Genomic DNA, 26232 nt, shown 5'->3' on the forward strand with positions numbered 1-26232 from the left:
AGCTGGATATGAGTGATAATGAGTCGAATAAATATTTATAATTATTATTAATTATTATATATAACTCAGTTTATATATTAAATATTAAATATTAAATATATTAAATATTTAAATATTTATAATTATTATTAATTATTATATATAACTCAGTTTATAATTATTATAATTTTTTAAGCCATTTACATTTCTTCCTTATCATTAGCGACTATAATTGTCTATCATTATTCTACTAATATCTCATAGCGTTTAATTACATGCAGACATGTAGCAAAGAGATTAAAGAAATAGTGCTTTACAAAAATTCTACTTTTTTTCTATCTAAAACCAGTTTGAAACATATCTAACAGGATATGTTACGAAAATGTCAAGAAGTCGTTCTCCCTTTTCTATTACGAGCAGTATGATAATTTTCCGTCAAAAAGAATAAATCAATTCGATTATCATTTACGTACAGGTGGTTCCTTCTAGTATATTTACATTTATGTGTCAGATGAGGTCAGGTGTTCTGATAAAAAAGGTCAAGAAAAAACAGCAGTAAATAAATAAAGAAAAGAACAGAAAAGTAATGAAAACAACAACAAAATATATTTTAATTATTTAAAAACATAGGATAATTTTCTAATAAGATTTTTATTTAATAAAAATTCAAATTCCATTTGACAGAAATTTAAATTTAAACCATACTTAGTAGAAAATCTAAATTCACTTTTATTTTGTTTAGTGGCTCGAATTCTGCTTAGCCAAGACACGAACCACATTTAACCGAGACTCAATTCCTGCTTGACCGAGACTCGAATACTGTTTAGATTCAAACTCTGTTTAGTCGAGACTCGAACCCGACTTAATCGCGAATGATTAGACTGCGAGATTCAAATTCCAATTTTGAAATCGGCAGAATCTTTCGGCAATCACATACCTTGTTTAGAAAAGGAGATGAGAAAAAAAAAGATTATTTTCCTGAAATCTATCTTACGTATTTTTATTATTGCGTATCGGCTTGCGTATTTTCGCTTATGTTACTTTCATCCGTTCTTACATGATGAAGCATCTTTTTAAATTCACTTTGATCCAACTCCGATTAATTTAATCGGATTTTCTTTTTCTCTCTATGACTCGCCAAAATCTTTGAAAAGACGTTTTAATTTGAAAAGGAACCGTTTGTTTTTCTGTTTATTATTGATTTTTTTTTTTTGACTTATCCTAATCTTTTTTCTTCTTTGAAAGAGCTCGCGTGTCGATATATATATTTGGTTTACTTCTAATCCGACATACATACATAAGTGATCTATACGTATATAACCTAAAAGGACAAAGGGCTCGTCAGGCATCATCGAGATTTTGTATCACAGCCTAAACTGTAAAATTCGCAAATAAAGGATGTCTTCAGTAGTGTCTCCAAAAAAAATGACGACTGAATCGACCAAGTCGACATTAGTAGCCATTAAACAGGCAGACGAAGAAAAGAAGCATCATCTAGTATTGACTGGCTCGGCGGTGTCTGAAACGCTCAAAAGATCAGGGCTGGACAAGAACCTGTTTAATCTTCGCCAATTGAATTATCTGAGCATAACGCGAACATGCCTTCAGAGCGTGCCGGAAGAAATTGGTGAATTGACAAATCTTACAACTTTGATATTGCATTCGAACGAGATCGCCGAATTACCGAGCTCGATCGACAAACTAATTAATCTGAAGGTGTTTGATTGCTCAAGAAACAAATTGGCCTCTTATCCACAGCAATTATGTAACTTGCCTCAGTTGAAGATATTGAATCTCGCCTCGAATCTTTTGGAATCTATACCATCGTTGCGTAAAAATGTCGCATTGAGCGTGTTAAATATAGGGAACAATAAGCTGAAGATCTTTCCCGACGTTTGCTACGCAGAACTCATATGTCTGTCAGAAATTTATGTCAATAATAATAAGATAAAGCAAATTCCGATTACTATAAAACAACTTTCAGGATTGAGAGTTTTAAATCTTGAGTGCAATTTATTTGCAGGTAATATATTGTTGAATATATATATTTTTGTTGCATCTTTTTTGCAACATTATTAAGTTTGAAAATATTTTGCACACACATATTCTTAAAAATTATCATATAAGATTATTATTGTAAGAAAGTAAGTATAATCTATAATGTAATTATATTACAGATTTACCAGCAGAATTAACAGAAATTAATCAATTAGAGCAGCTACATCTAATGTCTGATGATAACACAGAGACCTCATGTGATTGTGTTAACATTGCAACGAAAATATACAATCATCTGGAATTATCAAACATTGCTCATCATTATACAAATTTAAAGAAGAATAATCACTTTCCTTCTTGTTTTGATCTAATGCATTTAAAAAGACCTAAAATAGTAATTGAAAGAGTAACACATAATACACCAGCGATAGAAGTTACAGAACATGTATATAGTGTCAGACCTTTTATAGCTGCCTGTATTTTAAAAAATATAAATTTCACAGAGATAAGTTTCAAAAAGTTTCTTCAACTGCAAATAAGATTACGTAATGGAATATGTGAAAATAAATATGCAGCTACATTAGTGACTCATGATATGAAATTTATAGAATCTGGTAAGAAAAATATTCTATCAAAAAATATTTGATAGAAAATATTAATTTTTTTATATTATTATTTTGCTAATATATATTTTTTATGTTTTAGGGAATCTAACATATACAGCAAAATCATCTAAAGAATTAAAAATTCAACCTTCAATGCGTAAAAAGATGTATACAGGAAAAGAACTATTTGAGAAATTGCAAGCAGAAGCTGAAAATGTTCGCAAAATAACAAAACAAGATGTATATCCTGAAAGATATAAATATTTAAATTTGCTGAAAGGTAAATCTTTATTTCCGTGTCTGTTGGATTATTCAGGAGCAGTTTTATCACTTCCACCTATTATCAACAGTAAAATAACTGAAGTCTCTCTATCCACTCAACAAATGCTTGTGGAAGTAACAAGTGGCTCATCATACACAATTTGCAGGTGAAACATATAGATTAAACATAGATTATCTATAATATAAGATTCTATATATATATATATATAAAATTTATATAAAAATAGATTTCAATTTTTTAAATGTAAGAGAAGAGATCAATTCTACAATAATACATTATGATAATATTTTTATTAACTTTCTTTTAGGAATATATTGGATCAATTCTTGAAGGAATTGTTAATCTCAGATATCATCGATCCAAAATTGAAAGAAACTAATGACTATAACTCTATAACTGTTGAACAAGTCAAAGTAAAATTTATGGATAGAAAGCAAAAAGTGATATATCCTTCAACAAAAGATTTCGACGAAGATTTCATGAAAGATCTCATAAAAGTTGTTGTAGAACGAGAAAAGGAAATTCGATAACTGTAATTTTGCTAAAATTTTGATTTATATATATAATTTTGCATGCTATTTTAAATTCAATTAAAAACAAAAGTAAAAAAAAAGATACACGCACAAAAGAGCCTTAATACATATATTTGTAATCATACATTCAAAGGTCTTTTGTGTGTGAAAGTGTGTTTCAATGTGAAAGATTTAAATAAAAAATTTTCCTTTAATGTTGTTTTATGTATTAATTATCGGATATTCTTTAAATCTGTGAGAGAAGCATAGAAATAATTATGCGAAGGCATCTACTTATATCCATTTTATCACACATTGATTATTCGATTACATAGAGGATGTGGTTTTTATCCGCAAGTTCAAATATCACAGGAAGACCGCCGACGCGGCTGCTGACAGCGACGGTGGCGCCCCGGTGTTTGCTGCGAATCGCCGTCTCGGTGCGTGCCGGTGCTGAAAATTCTCATCTGTTTTTATAAATATTGTAACTTTGCTGCGCGTATCGCGACCACGTCTCGACGGGACGACAACCGGCATCATTCCTCGGCATTTCCGTTGACTGTATGTCAGGAAATTCATCTTCCGAAGTAATCCAAGGATAAGAAGAAAAATACATGACAAATTTTCCACCAACTTTTCCAACATGCGCGAGTGTTTGAAGTGATAACATGGCGCCGAAATTATGACTGGTCATGATGGGGGAATGAGGAATCTTCTTTGAGGTTAGTATGTTATTTTTCTTGTCATTTTGTATAAAGTTATCGCATCGTTGCGGGAGTTGAATTTATTCTCTCGTAGCTATTTTATGCATTCGCATACCTAGCTATCGATACCTGACGTACGCGAGCGAATCTACCTGTCACGTATTATAATTAACGTATTGTTTTGATATTCGTACATACAAGTGTTTCAATTACGATATATCATGCACGTCATTTTTTTTACAACAATGTTTCATATATATTGCTTTATAGTACTCGTTGTTACATTATATAAGAGAATTATTGTTCTTATTGTACCAAGATTTTTTTATATAAATATCTGTCTTTGCAGAATTTATAAAGTTTAATATATTCATAATTTGTCTGTATTTAGAAGACTTATAATATGTATTGTCCCCTACATAATTAATGTACATAATGAAATCAAGGTCATTGTCATGTTATTATGGAATAAGTAAAATATAAAATGAGTAATTCTTTAATGAATTTGATTTATCTATATATGATTTATCTTTTTTTATATTTAATAATTAAGACTGGAAATATTTTTTATATCTAATTTTTCCTATTCTTGATGTTATATTCTTAGGTTTGAATTTCTCTTATGCAAAACTAATATTCATTTGGTTTAAAAGATGTGTGCATGAAAATATAATTTTTACATATAATAAACTTAAAAATTCAAAAGGAGGATTTTTTTAAATTATATTTTATTTAACATATTGCTCACTACAATATTCCCTAAAATAATTAAATTTTATTACATATATTAATTATGAGAAGATATATTAGGTCCTCTAAATTGTGTCATTATTGGAAAAGTAAACACTAAATTAAATACAGATATTATGGATATATTGTACTTTATAATATCTATAACAAAAGTAAAAATATCAAAGAAACAACACATTAATAAATCATTAGTCTAGTATAATAAATGCTATAATATTATTAAAAAATAACTTCTTTTTTTTCTTTTTTGCAAAAGTATACATTTCATAAGCATTTTAATGTGAATAAGAAATTTGGCCGTTCTCTTTGATCTAATTTTATGATATAATATTTCCTATGCATTAAATATTGTTTAAGTCAAATAGAGATCTTTGTCATGCAGTTTTAAATATCTCTTTGTTTAAAAATATACATGGAAATATGTAAACATGTACATATGTTAGTTTACGGAATAGGAAGATCTGTAAATCACATTCAACTTGACTAGTAAGTAATGTATATACATAAAAAAATTTAATTCACTTTGAGTCGCTCTTGACGCTCTTTTACATCAATGATGCTCAAATTGATGCATGAAACATATCCATGTAGTACAGAAATAGCAGCTTTGACAAGTGCTACAGGAGCACTTATATACACAATTAATCTGTACAAACCAATACCAGCCACTGCAAAATAAAATATTATGTAATATTCCCTCATTTGCATTGTAAAAGAAAATGATAAAATTTTATTACTCACAGATAGGTCCTTCAGTAAAGTGTAAGAGGTATAAACCAGCGTAAAATGCTTCATTACCAGCACACATGAAGAATAATACTATGCGATTTGTGTAATATAGTCTCATAATTGGATTTTCAGACATATCGATAAATTTGTGACTGGTCTTTCCTTGTAAAAGAGTCCTATTTTGACAAAACAATAAAAATGTGATCATCACATTTTCTGTAGTCTCCTTTGCAGATATTACAGATTGTATTACATGTTTTTTCTTACGTGTGTAAATATATCCAGTGACAGGCTATATCGATAGACATGCTCAATTGAAACCAAAAGGTATAGGTAGGATAGAATAAGCATAATGTAACCATAAGGCACATTGTGCCAACTCTATCCGTCAGCTGATCCAAGATTGCACCAAATTTTGTGCTTTGGTTGTAATATCTTGCCGCATGGCCATCTATCGCATCCAGTAATGAACTGACCACATAACACCATGATGCAATAATATAATTGGTAGGCATAAAGTAAAAAGAAATTAGCGCCAAAATTACTCTGCCAAAACCTGTTGAATACATATGTAAAATTTTTTATATTCTAATTTCATGCCCTATTTCTCAGAAATATGATTGTAAAGTTAAATAATCATATAAAAATCTAAAAATTTAGAACACGCTATGACTTCTCAAGAAGATTTTAGTGAGAAATTTCATTATTGCTAACTGTTACAAGTATTACACGGAGTAGTAGAGACACATTATAATCAATCAATACAAGCAACCTTAAAAGCGCCGTATATGCTCGCACCATTTATACTTTCATCTGATTAATCAATCACGTTATACGAGATGACTTGGCAAAAGAAAATCCAATATTTGAAAAAATCCATGTTTCGTTGAATCGAATCTTGGTGGGCATCGACGTATGCCAATCGGACCATGTACGTGAATGTATGTGAATGTAAACTAATTAGGTTCGTCGCAACGTGTCATACATTATATTTACTTAAAGAATAAAAACATAGTATTAAGAACAAAATGACAAGTATTTACCGATGATATTGGGCACGAACAAGAAAATATTCTCCGACTCTGTCATTTTGGCGTATCCCTGCGCAGTTTCTCTCGCCCACAAATATAAATATCTATCTACGAGATAATGCGTGTCAAGGATTATCTGAGAAATACGTTTCGCGGTTCGCGTTTTCGCAGATCACTCGACCGCCTTTACGGACGCACGACGCACGCACGGTACTCCCCTCTCCTGATCCGGCTGTCAGAGATAATAAGAAGTCTGCATCGAATGACGGTTATCGCGTAACTTCGAGATATATCGATTTATAATCATGGCCGTAATACGAGTCATCCATTTCGTGCATTTTCTCTCGAGCGTTCTTTTCAATCACGCATATTTTGCGATAATAATCAAGAAAAAAGAAATTAACAAAATTCTAATCAATCTGACAGATAGATTTAGGTCCTTGTGTTTGAAACCGGAAACACGGGGTACTTCGGGTGCTCGGCGGAGCGGATACGCGCCTGAACGTCAGACGACATTTTCGGAGGCCGAGCGGCTGGTCCGCCGTCGCCGCCGTTCCTCTGCGCAAAAGCGAGAATTCCGCTTCTTATCGTGTCGCGACGGGAAAGTGTCCGCGCGAAGCGGCGTCCGCCTCTCGGCTTTTCCCGGAGATATTCGTCCGCGCGCGAGCGGCTGTCTCGTACACGCCGGAAACGCGTCGCTCGGTGAGGTTCGTAGCCTCGGGAGCGGACCTATGTAGTGGAGTCCTGGACTGGACTCTTCACCTCCGCGCCGCGTACATACATATACATTGTCATTTGCGAAATCATTGTTTCGGGTGGGTTTTGTGACAATTCCATCGCGAATTCTCGGCGAATGTTTGACTCTCTCTTTTCGTCGACGCTCCGTTTCCCTCGCGCGAATTTCCCGTCCCGTCGTCTTCGTCGTAGTAAAGAAAAGCCCCCAGTCCCAGGTGATGTTACGCGATCGATAATCCGGCGCCCGATCTTGGAAACGACTTCGAAACGACGACCAATCGACGAGCGTTCGCGACGCCCCGCGCGAAATTGACATTGTCAGTTCTCTCGTAAGCGAACGGCATCTACTATGCCGACGGCATCGGTGCCGTGAGAGACGTCGTCCGTCGTGTCGTGCTCGCGACGTCGGCGGCGACGATGAATCCGTCTGTCAAACTTTTTTATGCGCGCAGCCATAGGAAATAGGCCGACGACGCGCGTATTCCTGTCTCCGCGAACCGCGTGCGTACGTTCGTTCGCGCACGCGCGTCTTCGTATGCGCGAGTGTGTGTTGTGTCTGGCGGTTGTGCATCATCTTATCCACGAGATCTCCTCGCGGATGGACTTATCCTCGATATGTGTACCATGACGACTCGTCGGACGGACAGACGGACGCGTGCATTCGGCGGCGGCCATTTTGAATTGATCGTGAGTGCTCGCCACGGCAGCGCGGTGGCGATTATCAACATCGTCGCGTTGTAACGCCAAAAACGGACGGTTTTTCGTGTCGCCGTTTCCCTCGACGCCCCGCGCCATCTCCCCCTCTCCCCCTCCCCCTTTCGCCGCCCTGTGACCCCCCACTGCGAGTGAAGCTTCCGTTCGTGCACGGGCACGTACGCACATACGCAGCGCGTCGTCGTGTGTATTTGGAAATGGTGCCGCTCAGCCGGGCTTTCCATCGTCAAGAGGAAACGCCGATAAGTGCGACGGCGACACTCGAGGAGCCACGACTACCGATCGTAGAAAATCCATACTATACTTAAGAACCGAACGATCTGTCGACGTGTGAGAAGACAGAGAGAGGGAGAAGAAGGAAAAAACGCGCCGATAAATGTGCGTCGATCGTTCGAATTTGACATGTGACCGCCAAGTCGCGTTTACGTAAGTTGTCCCCCAACAGACGCTCACGCGGTCGCTTCGCATATTCACGAAGGAACATTAATTTCCATAGTTCGTAAAGCGTCAGTAAAGTGTATCTTGCGCACGACACTCTGAAGGTGACGAAGAATACTGAACATTATGCTTGACTCTGGCAATTCGTCGTCTGTGCGATCGACGACTGTGTGACAGACAGCTGTGTGTGCAGCCGAGCAGTTGACAGCCCAGTCGAGGCTAACCTCAAAATTGCGCGACCGAATCGCGCCGAGATCATTATCGTCAAGTACCGTCGAGTATCCGTTGACAAGACACTGTAATAAGTCTCAAAGGCGGCGGCTGAATAAGCAGAAAAATCTGCGAATAACGTGACTTTGCGAGGAACTTCATGATTAATTGTTAACGGTGAAGAACGAGATCATTTTCCTCAATTTCTTGGCTTGAAATCGTGCGAGAATCTTGCTTAAAAATTCCGCATCGAGTTGCACCGATACAAGTACGCATTACATTTTCTTTCTAAATTAATATCTCTGAAATTAGCAATTTATTTTCTCCTTTCTTAAAATTATTTATCTCTAAACTAGTGACTCACAGTGCTTTTTCTATATTTATATATTTCAAATTAGAGTAATTCGCGCGTGATCTTTATTTTAGATTAGCAAATGCTAAATTAACGGAAATCTGCTTTCCTATATCCTAATTAAATTTATAATTTAAACAGAAAAGAGAAGATCGAGAATTAATTGAAATTTAACATCCTATAAACATTGGTGCAACTGATTTGGATTCTTCATCTAAGTATGTCGTCGCGCTCATCCGATTGAGAGTGACCAGTGCAGCGTCTTAAATGCGGCACGGAACGTCGACAATCTCGGTCCTTTTGAGACTGGATAGCCTTTGAGAGATAGAGAGAAAGAAGGGACGAGAGAGAAAGAAAAAAAAAAAGAGATGACGAAGAAGGAGCCATGAGCACGGCGGATACCGCGCTGTCAATTTCGATCAACATGGCCCCAGGGCCGGAACATCGCCAGGAACCGGTAGCTCCTGACAAAATCGCCGAGGGCGATCGTGCCGCAGCCACTGCCGCCGATGTCGACGTGGAGAACGTCGATACTACGACAACTGGTAGCAACAATAACATCAACAGCAACGACTCCATCGCCGCTGTCGTAGAACAAAGTTCAAACATCGAAACAATCGCTCCAGCTACTAATTTTGCCGCTGGCGCCGATTCGGTCAACCAAAGCTCACCGTCGAATAGCGGCGTCGATAGCAAACAGGTGAGCATTGTGACGATCGAGGTTGATCGAGGAATCGAGAAATCACACACGCAAGGATATAATCTTTGGAGCAAGGATTTTTTTCCTTTTTCCACAAGAATCTTTTCGGCGCGCACGGAATGCCGTCTTTAAATAATTATAATCAAAAATCTAGAACACCAATAATGCATTTTGCTCGGCAGTAATTTGCCGTGCTTTAATTTTTTTCTTTCTCATTTTTTAGATGAACGAAATTAAATGCAATTACGCGCGGTGTGTTTTTTTGATTAAACTAGTCAGATGTTTGATTGATTCGTTTAATTCCTGACAATAATACTGGATTACGATTTTCTTCGGAAAACAATTTTTGTGATATTAGCATTTTTCTAGTTCTGCTAAGATGAAATATATATCGGAACGTTTAAATTTGCGAAATGTAATGGGAAAGCAAAATCATCCTTTTTGTCAGAAAAACTCTTAAATGTTGATTGCTATTCGAAGGCATGGTAAGTTACGCTCCTGAAATGGCCGTGCTGGCCCTCGATAGAGCGAGGACGCGTCACACAAATACGTTCTCGATATCCCCTTTCGTTCATTTGATTAGTTCATGCGATTTCTTTCGAGTAATTAAGCAACTAGCGATTGCGAACAAATAGGTCGTCTATTAGCACCGGTTTCGTTCTTTGATTTAACAAATATTGCGTAATAAGAATAAGGATCTCTTTCGCAAACCTCTCACAGAGCTATTGTGCCGAATTTACACGAAATCAATAAAGTGGTCAAGCAGTAAATTAAAAGGTCGCATTACAAAATGAGATATGAAAAATAACGAATATGCAGATTCAATTCTCATAGCATGATATTGATATGCACGATTTGTAAACGTCAAAAATAGATATTTGTTGTTGCTGTTAAATATTTATTCTCTATATGTAGATTTTATTTTTAACTGATTGTGAGACAATGAGAACACGACAGAGCTAGAAATGCATAGTCATATTCTTCTATGAGAGATTGCTCATCTTTTTTGCTTATTAGTCACTCATCACATTATGTACTTTATATATTTTTAATATCATATATTTTAGTTTTCTATTTCATTGTTGATAGCCTTTCCTCCTCTTTTTCGCGTATCGTTATTTTTGTCGTGAGAGATAAGCGCTAAACAGCTGTTTTAGCACATCGAGCATATATTAACTCGAATAAAAAAATATAATTACTTGTCTCTTTACTATAAATACTCCCATCATTAAAAATTTTTATTATTGTTACTCAACAGTGCTGTTATCGCTCGATACTCGTAAATTTTTGTTATCTCGCAGGAGGAGGAGGAGGAGGTGAGCGATTTTTATTGACTTGCATCTCTGGCCTCGTGTAAACGCGATTGTTAGGCGAGATCCAGGGACACGTCTGAGAAGAATGCGCGATTGACAGACGTACATGGCCTAATATATCGTCGCGAACACGCGTTCTCGAGACGTTTGTGACGATTAGAACTGGAACTCCGTATACAGTGTGACACCGGCCGATCGTCCAGTAATGTCTTGTCCGTGCGAGAAATTCTACGTCGACGAAGCGATCGTCAGTAAGGATAGAAACCTCTCTAAGTTTTTTTTACAGATTATAGGATATTACACGGGATATACAGTTTTATTAGAAACAAAATTTGTATCCACCGAAATTCTATCAATTCCTTGAATTCCTGATCTTTGTGTGTATATGAAATATTTTGAAGTTATATAACGGAGAAAAGAAAAAGAAGCGTGCGAGGAATTTGACTTTTTTTTTTGTTTTCCAGGCTCGATATGAATAATATTGATGAGGAAGGTATCCGACACATGGTCGGTGATAAGTTTTAAAATATATATTATCGCCAAACAAATTATACTCTTATTTTTATAACATATATCTTATTAATGCAAATTGATATCCGAGATAAAGAGTGTAAAATAACGACTCTGTATTTCTCTAACGTTGATGACGCGCATGTTTATCGAGCCGCCCTGTATATCCTGTGAGTATCCAGGTGAAAAAAAAAACAAGCGTTGAACTGCGGTTCGCATTACGAATGTGACAATACGTCGTTAAACAATTAGAAACCGCCGGAAGAAACGCATATTTCAATGCGCTTCTTGCATTGTCACGGAGCTCAAAGGCAAGACTTCTCGTATATCTCATATCCTACATATTTAAGGCTAAATACGGCCGTCTGATTCTCAATTTCAGATAACATCGTATAACATACGATACTCCAACACACAAGCCACGAATACGCACGCGTAAATTATCGCAAACAAGAACGTTCCATTCCATTCGTGACAAATCAGATTTCGTTGCTTCATACAAAAGGATGTAATGTGAAAATGATTCTTGCACGCGACAATAACATGAGATGAGACATGACAATCGACGTAAGATTTATTTTCGCGACAAGAGAGAATCAATCTCATCGAAACAAAATCAATATTGTAAAGATTAAAGATATTCCGAATTTTTTTTTTGTTTTTGTTTTTGTTTCTCTCGCGTTTTTATTCGCAACAGTCGCTAATCATCGACGAAGGAAGAAAGGGAGAAAGAACGAATGAAACAAAAGCTATTTCGAGGAAGACCTCGCGATCCCCGAAAGGCCTCCCCCCAGGTCATACGGTCCTGGACTGGCAGTGCTTTCAGTGTAATGGCGGCGGCCATGCTGGGAAGAGCGCGCCGCGCCCGCTCGTCGCAGTAGTTTTCAAAAAAACCGGGACACGTTCTCGCCGTTTTTCTCGCCGTACGCCGACGACGACGAGGACGCCGCATCGTTCTCTGCGACGCGTGTCCCGGGATGGGAGACGTTTCTCGTCCGTTCTTGTCGCGTGTCGAAAAGTAGCAAGCGCGTAGCGGCAGCGAAGAGTTTCGATTACGTTGCGGGTCTCGGCGATTCAGCTCGTATGTGTGCGTGTGCGTGTGTCCTCTAAAAATATAGCGATTCCGTTCCGGCATTGCCCAGCAGATTTTTTTTCCACCGTTTCTCGTAAGTCATCCCGATATCTCTCTTTATATCTCCCTCCCTCTCTTTCTCTCCGTGTTTCTGTCCCGTTCGCTCGTTACGTCTTAATCGAGCTAATCGCCAGAGCGCTATCAATCTTGAGGATGGTTCTTCGAATTTTTTGCAACGTTCTCTCGAAGACAACGATCGCCGATTTACGCAGTGAATTGTTCGTTGTTCGCTTCCCTTTGTCGCGATCTCTTTGTTCTCATCTTTTTCGCGCATGACACCCTGTAAGAAATTCGGACTCTGACGTGACGATCCTCGATGTCCCCGATTGTGTCGTTAACGTGCGCGGACTCGCCGTAAATCCTCGTTATCTCGAGACAGCTCTTCCTTTCCAGCTTCCTGCCTTTCCACACTCTCTTTTCAATAGTGTCGATGTATTTATCCAGTCTTTTTTAAACATTCTCAAATTTCTGACGCCAACGAATGTAACTTACGGCAGCCGTTTTAATGCGCCTGTGCTTTCTTGCACACAAGAGTTTAGTTATACCTTTGATCAATTTTGGATTTTCAGAACACGATCGACATTTGCATATGTTAACTATTTTTATTTTTAATAATTTTATCGTGTATGTATGTTGTATATATTCCATATAGTTGAAAAATTTAGTTTATTTACTACTCATTTGTGACAGATTAATTGATTACATTTAATATGTATGTGTTGACAGAGGCAGAACTTTATAAAGAATTACAAGGGTGGATCAATTTACTTATATTAAATATTTATCCAAAATATTTTAGGAATGACAGTACATATACAGGATGCGTGCACTTTTTTTCTGCATTATACGTTTTACAACATGTATCATTGTAAGGTTTAAACAGATCCAATAAGAGAAACCTTAAATTCACTTTGAATATCTATCTACCTCTCTATCTACTCAACTTGTTAACTAGTTCCTGTAATTGTAATCCGTCGCAATATAAGGTTATTTTAATATATGAAAAACAATGTAAATAAAATCTTGAACATGTATTTCTCATATTACATTTTGCGAATAATAATTGAGGTCACAAATATCTATATATGCTATATTATATCCTGGAAAAAAAAAAACAAGATTTTTTTTTTTATTTTTTATTTTTTGGTAAATCAAGATAAAAAATTGTATACAAATGTAAAAATATAATTCTTGCTATAGTGCATAAATATGCAACTTAATTTTTTTAATTGTTCTTATTTTTAGGAAGAACCAGCAACTTTGTCCGAATTAAACGATAGCGAATTACGTGCTTTACTGGATGAAGCTATAACATACAAGTGTCCAAAAGATCGAGAAGGAAAATCTCATCTTTTTAAGGTATATATGGGATAACAGATATATATTTGATAAGGTATATATTTTATATTGATAAGATATATACTTTTGAAATTATACATCAAATATAAACAATTTAACACTATGTTAGGAATTGGATATATATGGAACATCATATTCTTTATAGGAACTTTTACAAGAAGCAGAAGCAGATGAGACTGAAGAAGGACATAGAGTAATATGTAATTCGCGTTGTCTCCCTGGTTCAAATCGAAGAAGACATAAACGGGATTCTGTATCTGAGCGTTTGACACATGGTGGATCATTGCAAAATTTAGCACATCCCATTGCTTCAGAATTTGATAGTAATTTTGCTTATCCAACATCCAGTTCATGTCATACTTATGGAAGCAGTAGGAAAAAGAACAAGAAATATATAGGACCTAGTGTTTCTGCTAGACAGAGAGAAGGTGGATCATTACCATCAGATGTAGATGCATCGCATAGCCTTGCTTCTTTGGCTAATCTAGATCTATCATTTGATAAAAAGGTATTTTTTTATAATTAATATTAATATCCCTTTTTTATATTTATAAACATAAATGCTTTTATTAATAATAAATTATATAAAATATAAATTTTTTAAATATATGTAATAAAATTGTGTAGCATTGATATGCAATTGTAAGAGTAATTAATATATCAACAATTTTCTTCTATTTTTGTGAAGAAGAATTTCTGTGTGGAGCGGTCAGCATATGATTGGACCAATAAGGAAAAATCCAAATCTCTAGACAAACCATCATATACCAGTACAAAGAAGGAAGAAAAAGAAAAAGAAAAGAAGGAATCGAAAAGGGACATTGCTAGTTCAAGCGAGATAGAACTTGAAACACGAGAGAAAAGAGTTGGTAAAGGAAAGTACGGAACAAATGAAATGCTGGAATCAGATAATCCACCTCCAGAATATAAATCAGATTACATGGTGATCGATTTAGGCGATGTTGAGGTAAAGTATTATTTATATTATATAATCAGTATTTGTGCACGCGTGGCACAATTATTTTGATAAGTTTCTTCTTTCAATTCTGTAGTTCAAACATTGCAAAATTTTATCATTTTATATAATACATAAAAAATATTTTTAAAAAAATTTTAACAAAGAAGATAAAAATTATATATAACAATTTATTTTTTATCTGTAGGTAGGTGCTATCAGTGAAAGAAATGTGGGATCTATGGCAAGCGGAATTCAAAGACCTTGCTCGTTAGACACTGAAAATGACGAAGGAACTGAGATGAGAATTATTGAACCACGTAAACCTATCCATTATGTCACACGGGCAACTTTAGATGTGGATAGTCCTATAGAATTTCCTATTCGCGATCATAAGCAGGAGAAATCAAAAATGTCTGTTAATGGTACAGAAGTGACAGGAACATTGTTTCAACCACACAACAGTGTAAAATGCAGTATAGGAGGAGCTTCAAACAGTTCTAGTACTAGCCAGAGCAAGATTGTGCCAAGTTTGTGCTCTGTGATGCCGTCTTGGCAAGCACAGAATTTAACACTGGGTAAGATTAACATATATACACATGTACTATACAATACTTAATAAACTTTTGAAAGTTTATTTTGTAGAAATATGCGCGCATGCATGTTTTCTATAATTCATAAACTTAATAACAGCATTATTTATTGTAAGTATTAGCTATTACTGATGTTTATGCAATATATTACAAGATTACTAACGAATTAGTATTGTATCAAACACTATATGAAGAAGTTTTATTCAATTGGCGACAGAAGCATGTAATTAAACATTTGAAATAATTTCATTACGGGAAGTAAATTTCGTGATTACTATTAATAATATAAACATTCTATATTGCACAAACACCAAGTGTTTGATAGTTACTGCTGATTTGATGATGCTTATTTAAACTAAAAAAAAAAATTGAATTTGATTTTTTTTTTTTTTATTTTTTTTTTTTTTTTATTTATTTATTCTATGTATATTTATTGTAAACTGAAGCAGGTCAATTGTGCGCAGAAGGTCCTAGATATACGGCACAGCACATCACGATGAAAGATCCATCCGTGTCGGGAGAAAAGAAATCGTTGGACGAAAACGGAAATGCTGTACAATCTTACAATGATCGTTTTGCAAAGAAACTTAGAAGGAAACATACTCAGGAACATAATGTCAAAGTTTACAATGCTGAAAATGTCGAGGGTCATCGTAATGAGGATATTGACAGTTTAATTAACTTTATTGAGAATAAAGAATCCAAAAGCAAAAAAGGAAAAACTAGTAATCCTGTTAGGGTGAAAGCCAGTTCTGGTACAAAACCGAGAACTAGAGAAAAAGATACAAAGAGAGAGCAGTTACCATCAAAGTTACAAAAATCTAACTCCTTGGAAGAGATTTCAAAGACAAAATTAGAGGATCTCACAACAGAAAAAAGCGTTAGTTCCAGTGGGGCCAGTAGTGTATCCAGCCAACATGGTATGATTATATGTATATAAATGTATATATTTTATAAATTTCATATTTTTCATTATTTCATTTTTTATAAATTTTATATTTAAAAATATATTGTATATTTACATAAATGGAAATTGGGCATTTTTAATAAATTTATACATGATTTCTTTACACATCTTTTTTAATATCATATTGTCTTTGTGTAATAGGCGAAAATGTGGCATTGCGACGTCCGAAGCAAAGGAGCACTGGAGACGCGACAGTTGATAGTCGAGGTGATAGACGATCCTGGGGGACAGAGGAGGGTCAATCGATATATTGCAACGACACGGGAGAGGATTATACTAGTCGTCGTAATTCTAACAAAAAGATCAATCCGGAACCAGAACATGAGACGGCGGAATTTCTGGTAGTTACGAAGAAAAAGAAGAGTAAGAAACAGAGGAGAAGCTCCAGTGGTAGCAGGGCACAAAATCTGACGACATCAGGATCATATCTACAAAGTTCCAGAGGATTCTCCAATGAATATAGGACACCGCTCTCTCCCGAGTTGCGAAGAAAATCAGCGAGCAGTATGCCTCCTAGGTAATTTGACAAATAAATTATTATAAATATATATATATATATATTTGACTAAACATTTAAAATTTAAAAAAAATATCTATTGATACTAATTAATATAAAGATAATAAATAAATAATAAAAAAATATGCATAATTGTTGCAGTGACAAGTCGGATAGCAGTGACTTAGATTCAGTTCACTCGTTACCGGTTACATCGAATAGTTCGAAGCATAATTTAACTAAAGTTGCGACCTCATCAGGCGGTACTCCGCAAGCGAGTTATGCAGACATAGCGCGCATGGCCACCATATCGCACAATCTAAACATGTCCACAATCGTTCCGGGCATGTTGAATACAGCATCATGGCCCAGTGTGCCTCCCAAGACTCCTTCAGAGCCGGACAAAGTACCACAGGATTATTACCCAAGCTTGGATGAGATACAGCATTCAGAGAGAAAAGTGAGGCAACAACAAAACTTTGTCCAATCAAATCACGCAGCAAGTTTGAGTCTTGCTTTCGAGAAGTCACTTTCGCCGACACTGACAAAAGTGAAAAATTCATCGGATAGAAAGAAAGCCGAAGCTCAGGAAGAAGCAATTAATAAGAATATTCAAGTGTTTAAATATGTACAAGACATCGAAAAAATGCAGGAGAGTCTAACGCAACAGGAACAAAAGCATCATACGGTTTCGAACAATTACAGCACGAATACAAGCGAGACTATCGCAACAAACACTATAACACCAAGATTGAATAATAATAATACAACGATGAATTATAATCCACTTGATGCCGATAATAATCCCAATTGCACTGTCAACAATAAAGATTCTATTGCACATTCGAGAACTAACAATTCTCGTTCTCGTAAGAGTTACATGCATAGTAATCAAAATGTACAAATTCACGGATTGTATGAAGAACAATATGTTAAAAAGCTTGCATCTTCGTATCACGATGAACCGATTAAAAAATCACACAGTGCCGATACTTCGCAATCCGAAAACAGGACTAATCCAACAATCGCCTCTCATAGCGACAGTGCAGATGCACAAAAGTTGAAAACTGCAAAACTTACGCAAGAATCGCAGGACGTCGAGTCTGAGTCGAGCAATAACAAAAACAAGATTACTAGTAACGATCCGAGGACAAGAATCGTGAAAGAATATCCGAACAACAATATTGCGACGAAGCACGATGTAACGAAAGTAGGAATCTGTCAGACGCAAAATCCGAAGCAAGATTCTCAACAACGCGAGGATACGGAGAACAAAAAGACCAAATCGCAATCTGATAAAGACCAACCGCAAAGATTATCGACGATGGAAACGCAGCAAACGAAAAATTCAACTCCTAGACCGGCGGTGATCTTATTGGATGAAACCACATCGGACATCGCCAAAAACAATAATCTACCGACGGAACTAACATTTGGCTTCGAGATAAACGAACAATTGTTACTCTCGGAGGATAACGGTAACGAGGAGGCAATCGCGACGAGTAGTTCTAATTTCTCTCCGGCTGTGCCGCCGCTCGTTAATAAATCGTCGCTCAACACTTTCGAGAGGAATCCACCATTATTCACCGAGAAACCCGCAAGATACGACAAGTTTTCATCGAATTATCATATGCAATCGCCGAACGCCCACGTAACATCGACGAATGCTCATGTGACACCTGTGCATCCGGTCATGGTGCAACCATTACCATACATGAGCTATCCCAATACGAGATTTCCACCGCCTACGTATCTGTCACCGCCGCCTCCACCGCCGCCCGGAATTATGGAGAAGTTTCATCCGCCGAAGGAAGACTTTGCTATGCTTTATGTAGCGCCTGAGGAAGAGCTGAATGTGCAGACATACAATCACGATAAGATCGTGTCTTTCGTTGGCTTAGGTAAGACTGTAGCATAATTTTGTTATTCGACTATATTATTCTTGTTATTTCGCGTTTATTTCCACTAATTTTGTCTTTTTTTTTTATTTTTATTAATAGCATGGGACGCGGTCATGAGAGAAAATGTGACTGCAACCGGTCGTATACAGTTTTATAGTGGACAGTGAAGTGAAACTTGTCGAAACGAAGGAAATAGGCAATAACAGTACTTTTGTATTGGTAAAGCACTTCCATTACAAATTACGTTTAGTTAGTTTAATTTTGGGTCTTTTGTTGATAATACGAGACCAAGCTTGTATGTATTGTGTGCACAGTTACATGTCCTTGATATAATATGGACATAAAATTCGCTTGGAGATCGCCTGTCTTATTGCTCGAATCAAATGAATTGGGGAATTAATAAAGTGAGATTATGGAACCGAGCGATACGAAGTGTGCCTCAAGAGATAATAATAACAGTGTACATACAATCAGTCTCCAAGAATGGGGAGACAAGGAAAAGGATAAATAGATGTATATTCCAGCAATGTATGTTGCATTTGTGAATTTCAAACAATGATGGCAGTGTCGCGAAACTTCAGTATTGACAATTAAGAACGTTTGATCAGGAAATGTGAGGACTATCTCGAGAATTACATATATATACATATATGTATATATATATATTATTTCTTTGATTAAAGCGAACTTCCAGTGTACGAATCGCGCGTGTAAATACATCACAGATATCCATATAAATTTTCAAAGATTGTCTTTAAACTTTGTTTACGAAAGTGTAAATTTTTAAAAAGTGCTTAATGCAAACATTACAAAGAAATACAAACTTGTAATAACCAGGTCTACCATGAAGCAGGTCTGTGAAAAAGAAAACCTCACGCATCAACAATGGTGTTTCCTGGTGCCTTTGGACTTGTGAATATTTGGAAGGCGAATCAATGGAAAACAAAATTGATAAAGCCAAATGTGTGTACGCTAATCACGCATTAAATCGAGAAATTTGCCAAGAGTACTGCAAAACATCTATAATAAGATTTTGAACTCTTCAGCTGGAACAATCTTAATTGACATTGTGGAAGATTACGAATCAGTTGGTGAGTCGAAATATTACAGGACAAAATATAAAGAGGTATCAGGTTTTACTTGATAATATAAATTAAGATATGTGGACTATATCAGAGAAATGTAAATGTGCAGTTATGTAATATATTGAGATGATAGTGTGATTGGGTGTTAAAACTCAGAGTGGCTACTTCTTCCAGCTATGGAGCACTCGATAGTAGAAAATAAAAAAAAGTCACTAACTGGGTTTTGAAAATGTCAAAGTGCGCTCAAAATCTGGTCAAATGTCTGTGAAGGTAGAATGTCGAATGTGTCGCAAAATAAATTTTTACACAGACTTGCTTATTTAATAAATAACTGATAATTATATTCATCAATGATAATATAAGAAGATACTTGCTTGTGATCAGTAAAAATACGATGATGCGAATGAATGTGTGTGTATAATTCGTGTAGATTTCGTATAGATTTTATTGGGTAATTAAAATGAGATTGCTGTTCGATCATATAATCATTATATACACATTGAAATATCTGAACTTTTCCAGGGGTTCTAACAAAAGTTATTCCAAATTAATTGCATTTCATGTGAATATATGCTATAATATTCTTATACTATAATATTATTCGTTCAATAGACTTTATATTACATTTACAAATCACTGACAATATCTACTGCCTCGCTAACATGTCTATCGTCTACAATGTTATATAATCCTTTATTATTCCAGATTTTGTAAAAAAATGTTTATTGATATAATTTTTGATGCATGCCAAAAATCCATATATAAACGGACGCGTGTCGCAGCTATCACATGTTATAGGACAGAAATTGAATTTTATTCAACCTGAGTCTGCTATATAATGTGTGATCTACGACTAGATTGCAGAGTAGACATTGCCCCGGAAGTGCACAAAGATAATCTATGTGCACATATATTATTTGCTCATTAAGTATAACTCGAGTTTTATAAATTCTATGTGCGAGGTATGTTCCTAGTTCCTAAGTTTTCGTTTTCTCTTATTGGATATATCTTACAAATGATGATGTTCCATCAATGTTTTCGAAACATGGATTTTTTTTTTTTTTTCGAGGCGTTATTTACAGGCGTAAAAAGAAATATGATTGTTATCGTCTCGATAAAGCGTATGTAAGTAGAAATATATACGCTGACATAGTATGGTATATATGTATATATAATATATAATGGTAAGAGAAATTTCATCTCTTTCAAATTAACACAGATAGAAAGAGGAAAATATATATAAGCCATACTTTTTAAATTTCTATATGCCTGTAAATGCCTAAGAAACTAAGAGCCTAAGAGAAATATGAAGCATAATATATAATGCTCTGCTTTTAAGTATTGTAATACACGTTTTTAAATGTAAGTCTATGAATTCTGTAACCTCAGGATATTATGGTACGCGCGCGTATTGTGTCCCAAATATTAAATGAGTTAAATATTAGTGTTAATCCCTCTTTGCGTTTATAAACTAACTTTATTACATTTCTAAACTCATTTCATATTGCTTCTTATCACTGAAGCAGGAGAGTGTGAGAACATATAAATTTTACTTTGAGAAAAAAACTGTTCTCGCGTTATCACAAAACATGTCATTCTATATGAGAATAATAATGTTCGTACAGCAATCTCATACATGAAGAAACGAATGAATGAAGTATCATGGAAACTTATCGCCTTTATATAGGTAATGATAAAACAAATTATCATAGATAAGTTTCGTATATATGAAAGGGCATGAAAGTGTAATGTATGTAGTATTATATAATGTGAGTTAATTATTATTAATGAATTAGAATTGGGGTAAAGAGAGAGTTTGTTATATATCGTTTTTTCTTTGCGAAGATATCAAAATTGTGTAAAAACGAAAAAAAGATATTGTGCTCTGTTAATAATTTCATTTTTGTCCAGTATATAGGAAATAATGCAACTGGATTAAGAGTAATCCTCTCGAAATAAGCGAGAGATTGAGAAATATCTAATTATACGACATAAGCATTATGGAATGCATATCGGAGTAGTAACTCGAAAAAAGTATAATCATATAATCGCAGCTAAAATATTTCGACATGACAAAATATCTTCTTTCTTCTAAGTGTCTTTTTTTCTTTTATTTTTTTAAAGCTCAATTTCTTGCTTTGCAAAATTGCTTTGCAAATCTTTGAAAGTTATTGATGGTACTAGATACTTACACATACTCAAGCTTTTAGTTTTCTTCCCTTTTCCTGCTGCTCTCCCACTTCCCCCAAGAGATTTCATATTTAGCCTCTTTATTAATAATGAAGTTAACATTCCAAAAAAGTCGCAACAACTATTTCTTCGATAGGTCCTCTTTTAATTTTTCTATGCATTCTTCTGTGCTCTTTCCCTCTATATATATATATATATATATATATATATATATATATATATATGTTTCCCCATAGATGTTTCAACAGATTGATATGCCAATTGCGTCTATTTCTTTTCTTCTTTTTATTTTTTTACACGAGACTCGACAATACGCTATGACGATTGTATTTTGCGATATTACTTTGACTGAATCATCGAAGAATTTGCGTTGCTTCTGAGAACAGATGATACTTTTTTTTGAGCTATTTTAATCCGATATGCGAAAACTACATTCAAAAAGTTAGGTGCTCCACTCCGCCTTAAAGTAACAGGATGCAGTCTCAGCCTGTGCCATTGACCTGTTCAAATGGCTAAGTGATAAGAGTTCGCAAAGACTAGTGCAAATGTACTTGTGGAGAAAAAACTAAACAAGGGGAAGAAAAGAAAGAAAATAGGACCATTTAACAGTGTATGTATATAACGAGTGTGAGGAGGCAGCTACATGCTAACCTGTGTCGCACATATAGAATATACATATAATTCACATTTTTTCATTTGATGGACATACAAGAAGCACACGTGAACATCGTTGCGGACCGACTTTTATTTCTTTAAATGACATGTAAAGAATCGCGCAACGAGCTTGAGAGTAACAGAACTTGAAATAGATGACAAGAAAGAAATGAAATTACATTATATATATATATATATATATATATATATATATATATATATATAAAATCTATATGCCCCTCCTCCTTTGTTTTTGTTTATAAGCGTTTATGAGAAGAGAAATAAATATATGTTTATTTTCTTTCATATTGTTCTACATATATATTTATTTCAATCGCGATTTATTTAGGAAAATAGTTCGCCATAGTAGCGAAACTTGTTTATAAGTATTCTCTGCTAAAAAAGCTCAAATTATGAGTACGTTACTATTGCATCTTATCTCTTCCTGCCTTTGGATGTTCTTGCATTGATAGCGCTGTTTTTTTTTAAATTTTATTTTTATTTTATTTTATTTCATTTCTGATTGTCGGCATCGAGCATCGATTGTCAACCGTTCACGTAAATGTGCATAAAAATTAATGTTTTTGCGAGATTTATTGCCTCAGATACTGATACCGATTATCTTGACAACCTGGAAGAACGTGTAAAACAAAACGAGGAGCAAAAATACCGAAGAAGACGATTCGACGACGACGACCTCGATGTTATCTCGTATCGCTGTACATTTTGTTATTCGATATAAAATGATTCTTCTCTCACATTGTACATACGATACTGTATGATATATACATATACATAATATTATTACATCAATACTACAAAAAAAAATATCCATTAAAATTATTATTAATGTGTGCCGCTATTATATTAATGAGAAACATTAAACGAAAGAGAAAGAGAGAGAGAGAGAGAGAGTAGAGAGAAAGAACCATGTATATTGAAGCTAAAATTTGTGTGCACGTGAAAAAGGCTGTGCTGTCTAGCTACAGAACTTTATGCGAGTGTGTTTGTTGCCAAAGTTCCCTCTTGCGAATGTAAAATACGATAAGCAGTGATATTTCTGATTATTGCTTAATCGTATCTAACGCGGCGAGATTGTCGAGATGGTAAATCAAAACCATCTGATAGCGTTCGTTGTCTTCGGAAAAAAAAACAAAAAGAGAAAGAAAAAAAGAAATCATTTAGATTTTTTAGATATAACTAAGGTTTCTTTAGTTATATCTAATTGTCTCATTTATCTTGTTTTTATTCTATTGATTTGGCATCGTATTTATTTTTTTTTTTTTCTACTGAATTTCCCAAAATTTTGAGAAGCTTTAAGTGTAAATTATTTATCTTAATCATCGCGTCAATTAAAAAATAAGTTTCTCTGTATGTATTAAGCATTCACAGAACTAGCCGGAGAGGTTCAATCCTCCTTTTGAAGCTTAATTATAAAAATATTAATGTTTCGTTAAGAAAAAAAAAAAATGTTAACATTAGGTCGTCGAGAGGCCAAGACCATCCAGCCTGTGTCAATTCGGATAAGACAGCGAACTCTTTGAACATTGCTTGCGTGTACTTTTTTTTAATAATATTCGTAAAAATGACAGAGATTATTAAGACACACTCCGTCGTACGAGAAAAGAAAAGTTATACATCAAAAGGAAGAGTAGAAAAAACTCAAAAAACGTTACGAAGGAAGCGAAAAATATATCACGATTCAGTCTCAGGTGATGTATTCACACATACACGATGGCTTATTATTTTGTTACTAACGATATTGTCAGATATATGTAGGAAGTTATCATGAACCATGGATGTAAAGGTCATCGAAGTCCTTGCCATGGAATGTAAAAAGAATATGTCGAATTGTATAAGTGAGAATGTGTGTGAGAAAGAGAGAGAGAGAGGAGTAGTAGAAAGGACGAGGGAACAGATGAATATTTCGTTACTTTTACGGAAAGAGGAAATTCTAATCTCCCTGGATATATTCTGAAAGGAAAGCGTGTAGTGTCGCCATTTGGCCTTTATGCTAACTTATTTGCGATTTCGTACATGCTTTGCATGCAATACTGTGATAAATGAGTCGTTCTATTTCGTCATCTTTTTTTCTTAATTAGCGTATGCACACGTACATATATGTGTACATACATGCGAGCACACGTGAATCGCCTGTTTTAACCAATACTTTAAAGCGAATCGCATAATTTTATTTGATTTGGTACAATCGAATTTTGCAAAATATAAACTCAATAGGTCTCAATTTATTGTATCTATTTTTTTCTGCAACACATAATTGAGATTACTTGCACGATTTTGTTATGTGGATACTGTCATAATAATATTGTTATGCAAATATCTCAATCGTAATCGCGTAAATAAAATACTTTAATAAATACAATTTTATTTATAATATATCAATATTTTATAATTATTTTGAACTTGATGTCATATAATTCCTTAATTTGTAATCTCAAATGCATTTGCTTACGATGTTATCATTTGATATATTTGTTCCTAATTTTTGCATATTAATTATATAAACTCTCAATTCTTCTGTAGATAAAAGAAAAATAATCTTTTATTATTACTTCTGAAACATTTTACATGGAAATTGTATTATTTTTATGTGATTATAATAATCTTAGAGTAAAAATGTGTTGTCGAAATAAAAGATTTCGTTAAATATTGCATTATATAACGCGTTTAGAAAATTATTTGAAACAGGCGATTCTCCTGAGAGGATCAATGTCCATTTTATGCGCTTTGCGCGATTATTTTCCGAAGCTAAGCGATAGATCGCTAGTTTGGCGTGTTATTTTGCATCTGCAGAGGCTATGACCTGTGAATAAATGATTTTTGTTGAAACGATTAATTGTCGGAGTGTGTGAAAAAAAGATCCTAACGTCTACGTCTCTCGATATACCATAATGTAAATAATAACGATATTACCAAAAAGAAAAACTAGTTCTCCATCTATTATAAACCATCATTCAGAAAAATTCTTCGTTTTATATATAAATGAATCAAAAAGTATTTCTCTTTTCCGATATATGAATAAACATATTTTCTTTAAAAGATATAAACATGCATATTAAAATATATATAGACTTGTTACAAATTTTTAAAATACCAAAAAACCGACTGACATGAGATTTAAATGTACAATATTGGCATAATTGTCTTAATCTTATTATTAACAGGTACATATATATATATATATATATATATATATATATATATATATATATATATATATATATTACATTACAGTGTACATCTATAACAGTTGCACAAACTTGCTATAACTTTTCAATTTTATCCCGTATCCTGTTTATGCTGTTTCATACAATTT

At 34.6% G+C, this 26232-nt stretch overlaps 3 protein-coding genes across 9 annotated transcripts; 2 read left to right on the forward strand and 1 right to left on the reverse strand.

The window, feature by feature from the left end:
- Positions 1-1197: 1197 nt before the first annotated feature.
- LOC126855471 (leucine-rich repeat-containing protein 47-like) lies at positions 1198-3584 on the forward strand. Its single transcript, XM_050603151.1, has 4 exons — positions 1198-2002; positions 2157-2591; positions 2683-3010; positions 3173-3584. The coding sequence occupies exons 1-4, from the start codon at positions 1378-1380 to the stop codon at positions 3393-3395; spliced, it is 1611 nt and encodes a 536-aa protein (XP_050459108.1). The 5' UTR covers positions 1198-1377; the 3' UTR covers positions 3396-3584.
- A 1617-nt stretch (positions 3585-5201) lies between these two features.
- Positions 5202-6806, reverse strand: LOC126855682 (CDP-diacylglycerol--inositol 3-phosphatidyltransferase). 2 transcript variants are annotated; one of them, XM_050603547.1, is made up of 4 exons: positions 6604-6806; positions 5828-6116; positions 5573-5736; positions 5202-5499 (listed from the first exon to the last, which is right to left on the reverse strand). In XM_050603547.1, the coding sequence occupies exons 1-4, from the start codon at positions 6647-6649 to the stop codon at positions 5345-5347; spliced, it is 654 nt and encodes a 217-aa protein (XP_050459504.1). In that variant the 5' UTR covers positions 6650-6806; the 3' UTR covers positions 5202-5344. The 2 variants fall into 2 exon arrangements, with proteins under 2 accessions (XP_050459504.1, XP_050459505.1); XM_050603548.1 differs by lacking the exon at positions 6604-6806 and adding an exon at positions 6359-6581.
- A 1364-nt stretch (positions 6807-8170) lies between these two features.
- Positions 8171-19816, forward strand: LOC126855647 (uncharacterized protein DDB_G0283697). Of its 6 annotated transcripts, XM_050603461.1 has the most exons (11): positions 8171-8466; positions 8537-8956; positions 9182-9740; positions 13941-14054; positions 14200-14562; positions 14743-15021; positions 15218-15587; positions 16049-16522; positions 16711-17086; positions 17228-18966; positions 19066-19816. In XM_050603461.1, exons 3-11 carry the CDS (start codon positions 9426-9428, stop codon positions 19131-19133), a joined length of 4098 nt encoding a protein of 1365 aa, XP_050459418.1. In that variant the 5' UTR covers positions 8171-8466; positions 8537-8956; positions 9182-9425; the 3' UTR covers positions 19134-19816. The 6 variants fall into 6 exon arrangements, with proteins under 6 accessions (XP_050459418.1, XP_050459416.1, XP_050459419.1 ...); XM_050603459.1 differs by having other exon boundaries at positions 8171-8956; XM_050603462.1 differs by having other exon boundaries at positions 8171-8956; positions 16052-16522.
- The last annotated feature ends 6416 nt before the right edge of the window (positions 19817-26232 follow it).

This window comes from Cataglyphis hispanica, chromosome 16 (assembly GCF_021464435.1).
Source record: "Cataglyphis hispanica isolate Lineage 1 chromosome 16, ULB_Chis1_1.0, whole genome shotgun sequence".
Taxonomy (NCBI): Eukaryota; Metazoa; Arthropoda; class Insecta; order Hymenoptera; family Formicidae; genus Cataglyphis; species Cataglyphis hispanica.

What these genes read in the sequence shown, in the direction of transcription:
- LOC126855471 (XM_050603151.1), top strand. Translation starts at nt 1,378, where the DNA reads ATGTCTTCAGTAGTGTCTCCAAAAAAAATGACGACTGAATCGACCAAG. An exon ending in TGAGTGCAATTTATTTGCAG is followed by an intron (nt 2,003 to 2,156) that starts GTAATATATTGT and finishes ATTATATTACAG; the next exon opens with ATTTACCAGCAGAATTAACA. An exon ending in TATGAAATTTATAGAATCTG is followed by an intron (nt 2,592 to 2,682) that starts GTAAGAAAAATA and finishes TTTATGTTTTAG; the next exon opens with GGAATCTAACATATACAGCA.
- LOC126855682 (XM_050603547.1), bottom strand. Translation starts at nt 6,649, where the DNA reads ATGACAGAGTCGGAGAATATTTTCTTGTTCGTGCCCAATATCATCG. An exon ending in GTTCGTGCCCAATATCATCG is followed by an intron (nt 6,117 to 6,603) that starts GTAAATACTTGT and finishes TGTATTCAACAG; the next exon opens with GTTTTGGCAGAGTAATTTTG. An exon ending in CACTGGATATATTTACACAC is followed by an intron (nt 5,737 to 5,827) that starts GTAAGAAAAAAC and finishes TTGTCAAAATAG; the next exon opens with GACTCTTTTACAAGGAAAGA.
- LOC126855647 (XM_050603459.1), top strand. Translation starts at nt 9,426, where the DNA reads ATGAGCACGGCGGATACCGCGCTGTCAATTTCGATCAACATGGCCCCA. An exon ending in GAAAATCTCATCTTTTTAAG is followed by an intron (nt 14,055 to 14,199) that starts GTATATATGGGA and finishes TATTCTTTATAG; the next exon opens with GAACTTTTACAAGAAGCAGA. An exon ending in TCGATTTAGGCGATGTTGAG is followed by an intron (nt 15,022 to 15,217) that starts GTAAAGTATTAT and finishes TTTTATCTGTAG; the next exon opens with GTAGGTGCTATCAGTGAAAG.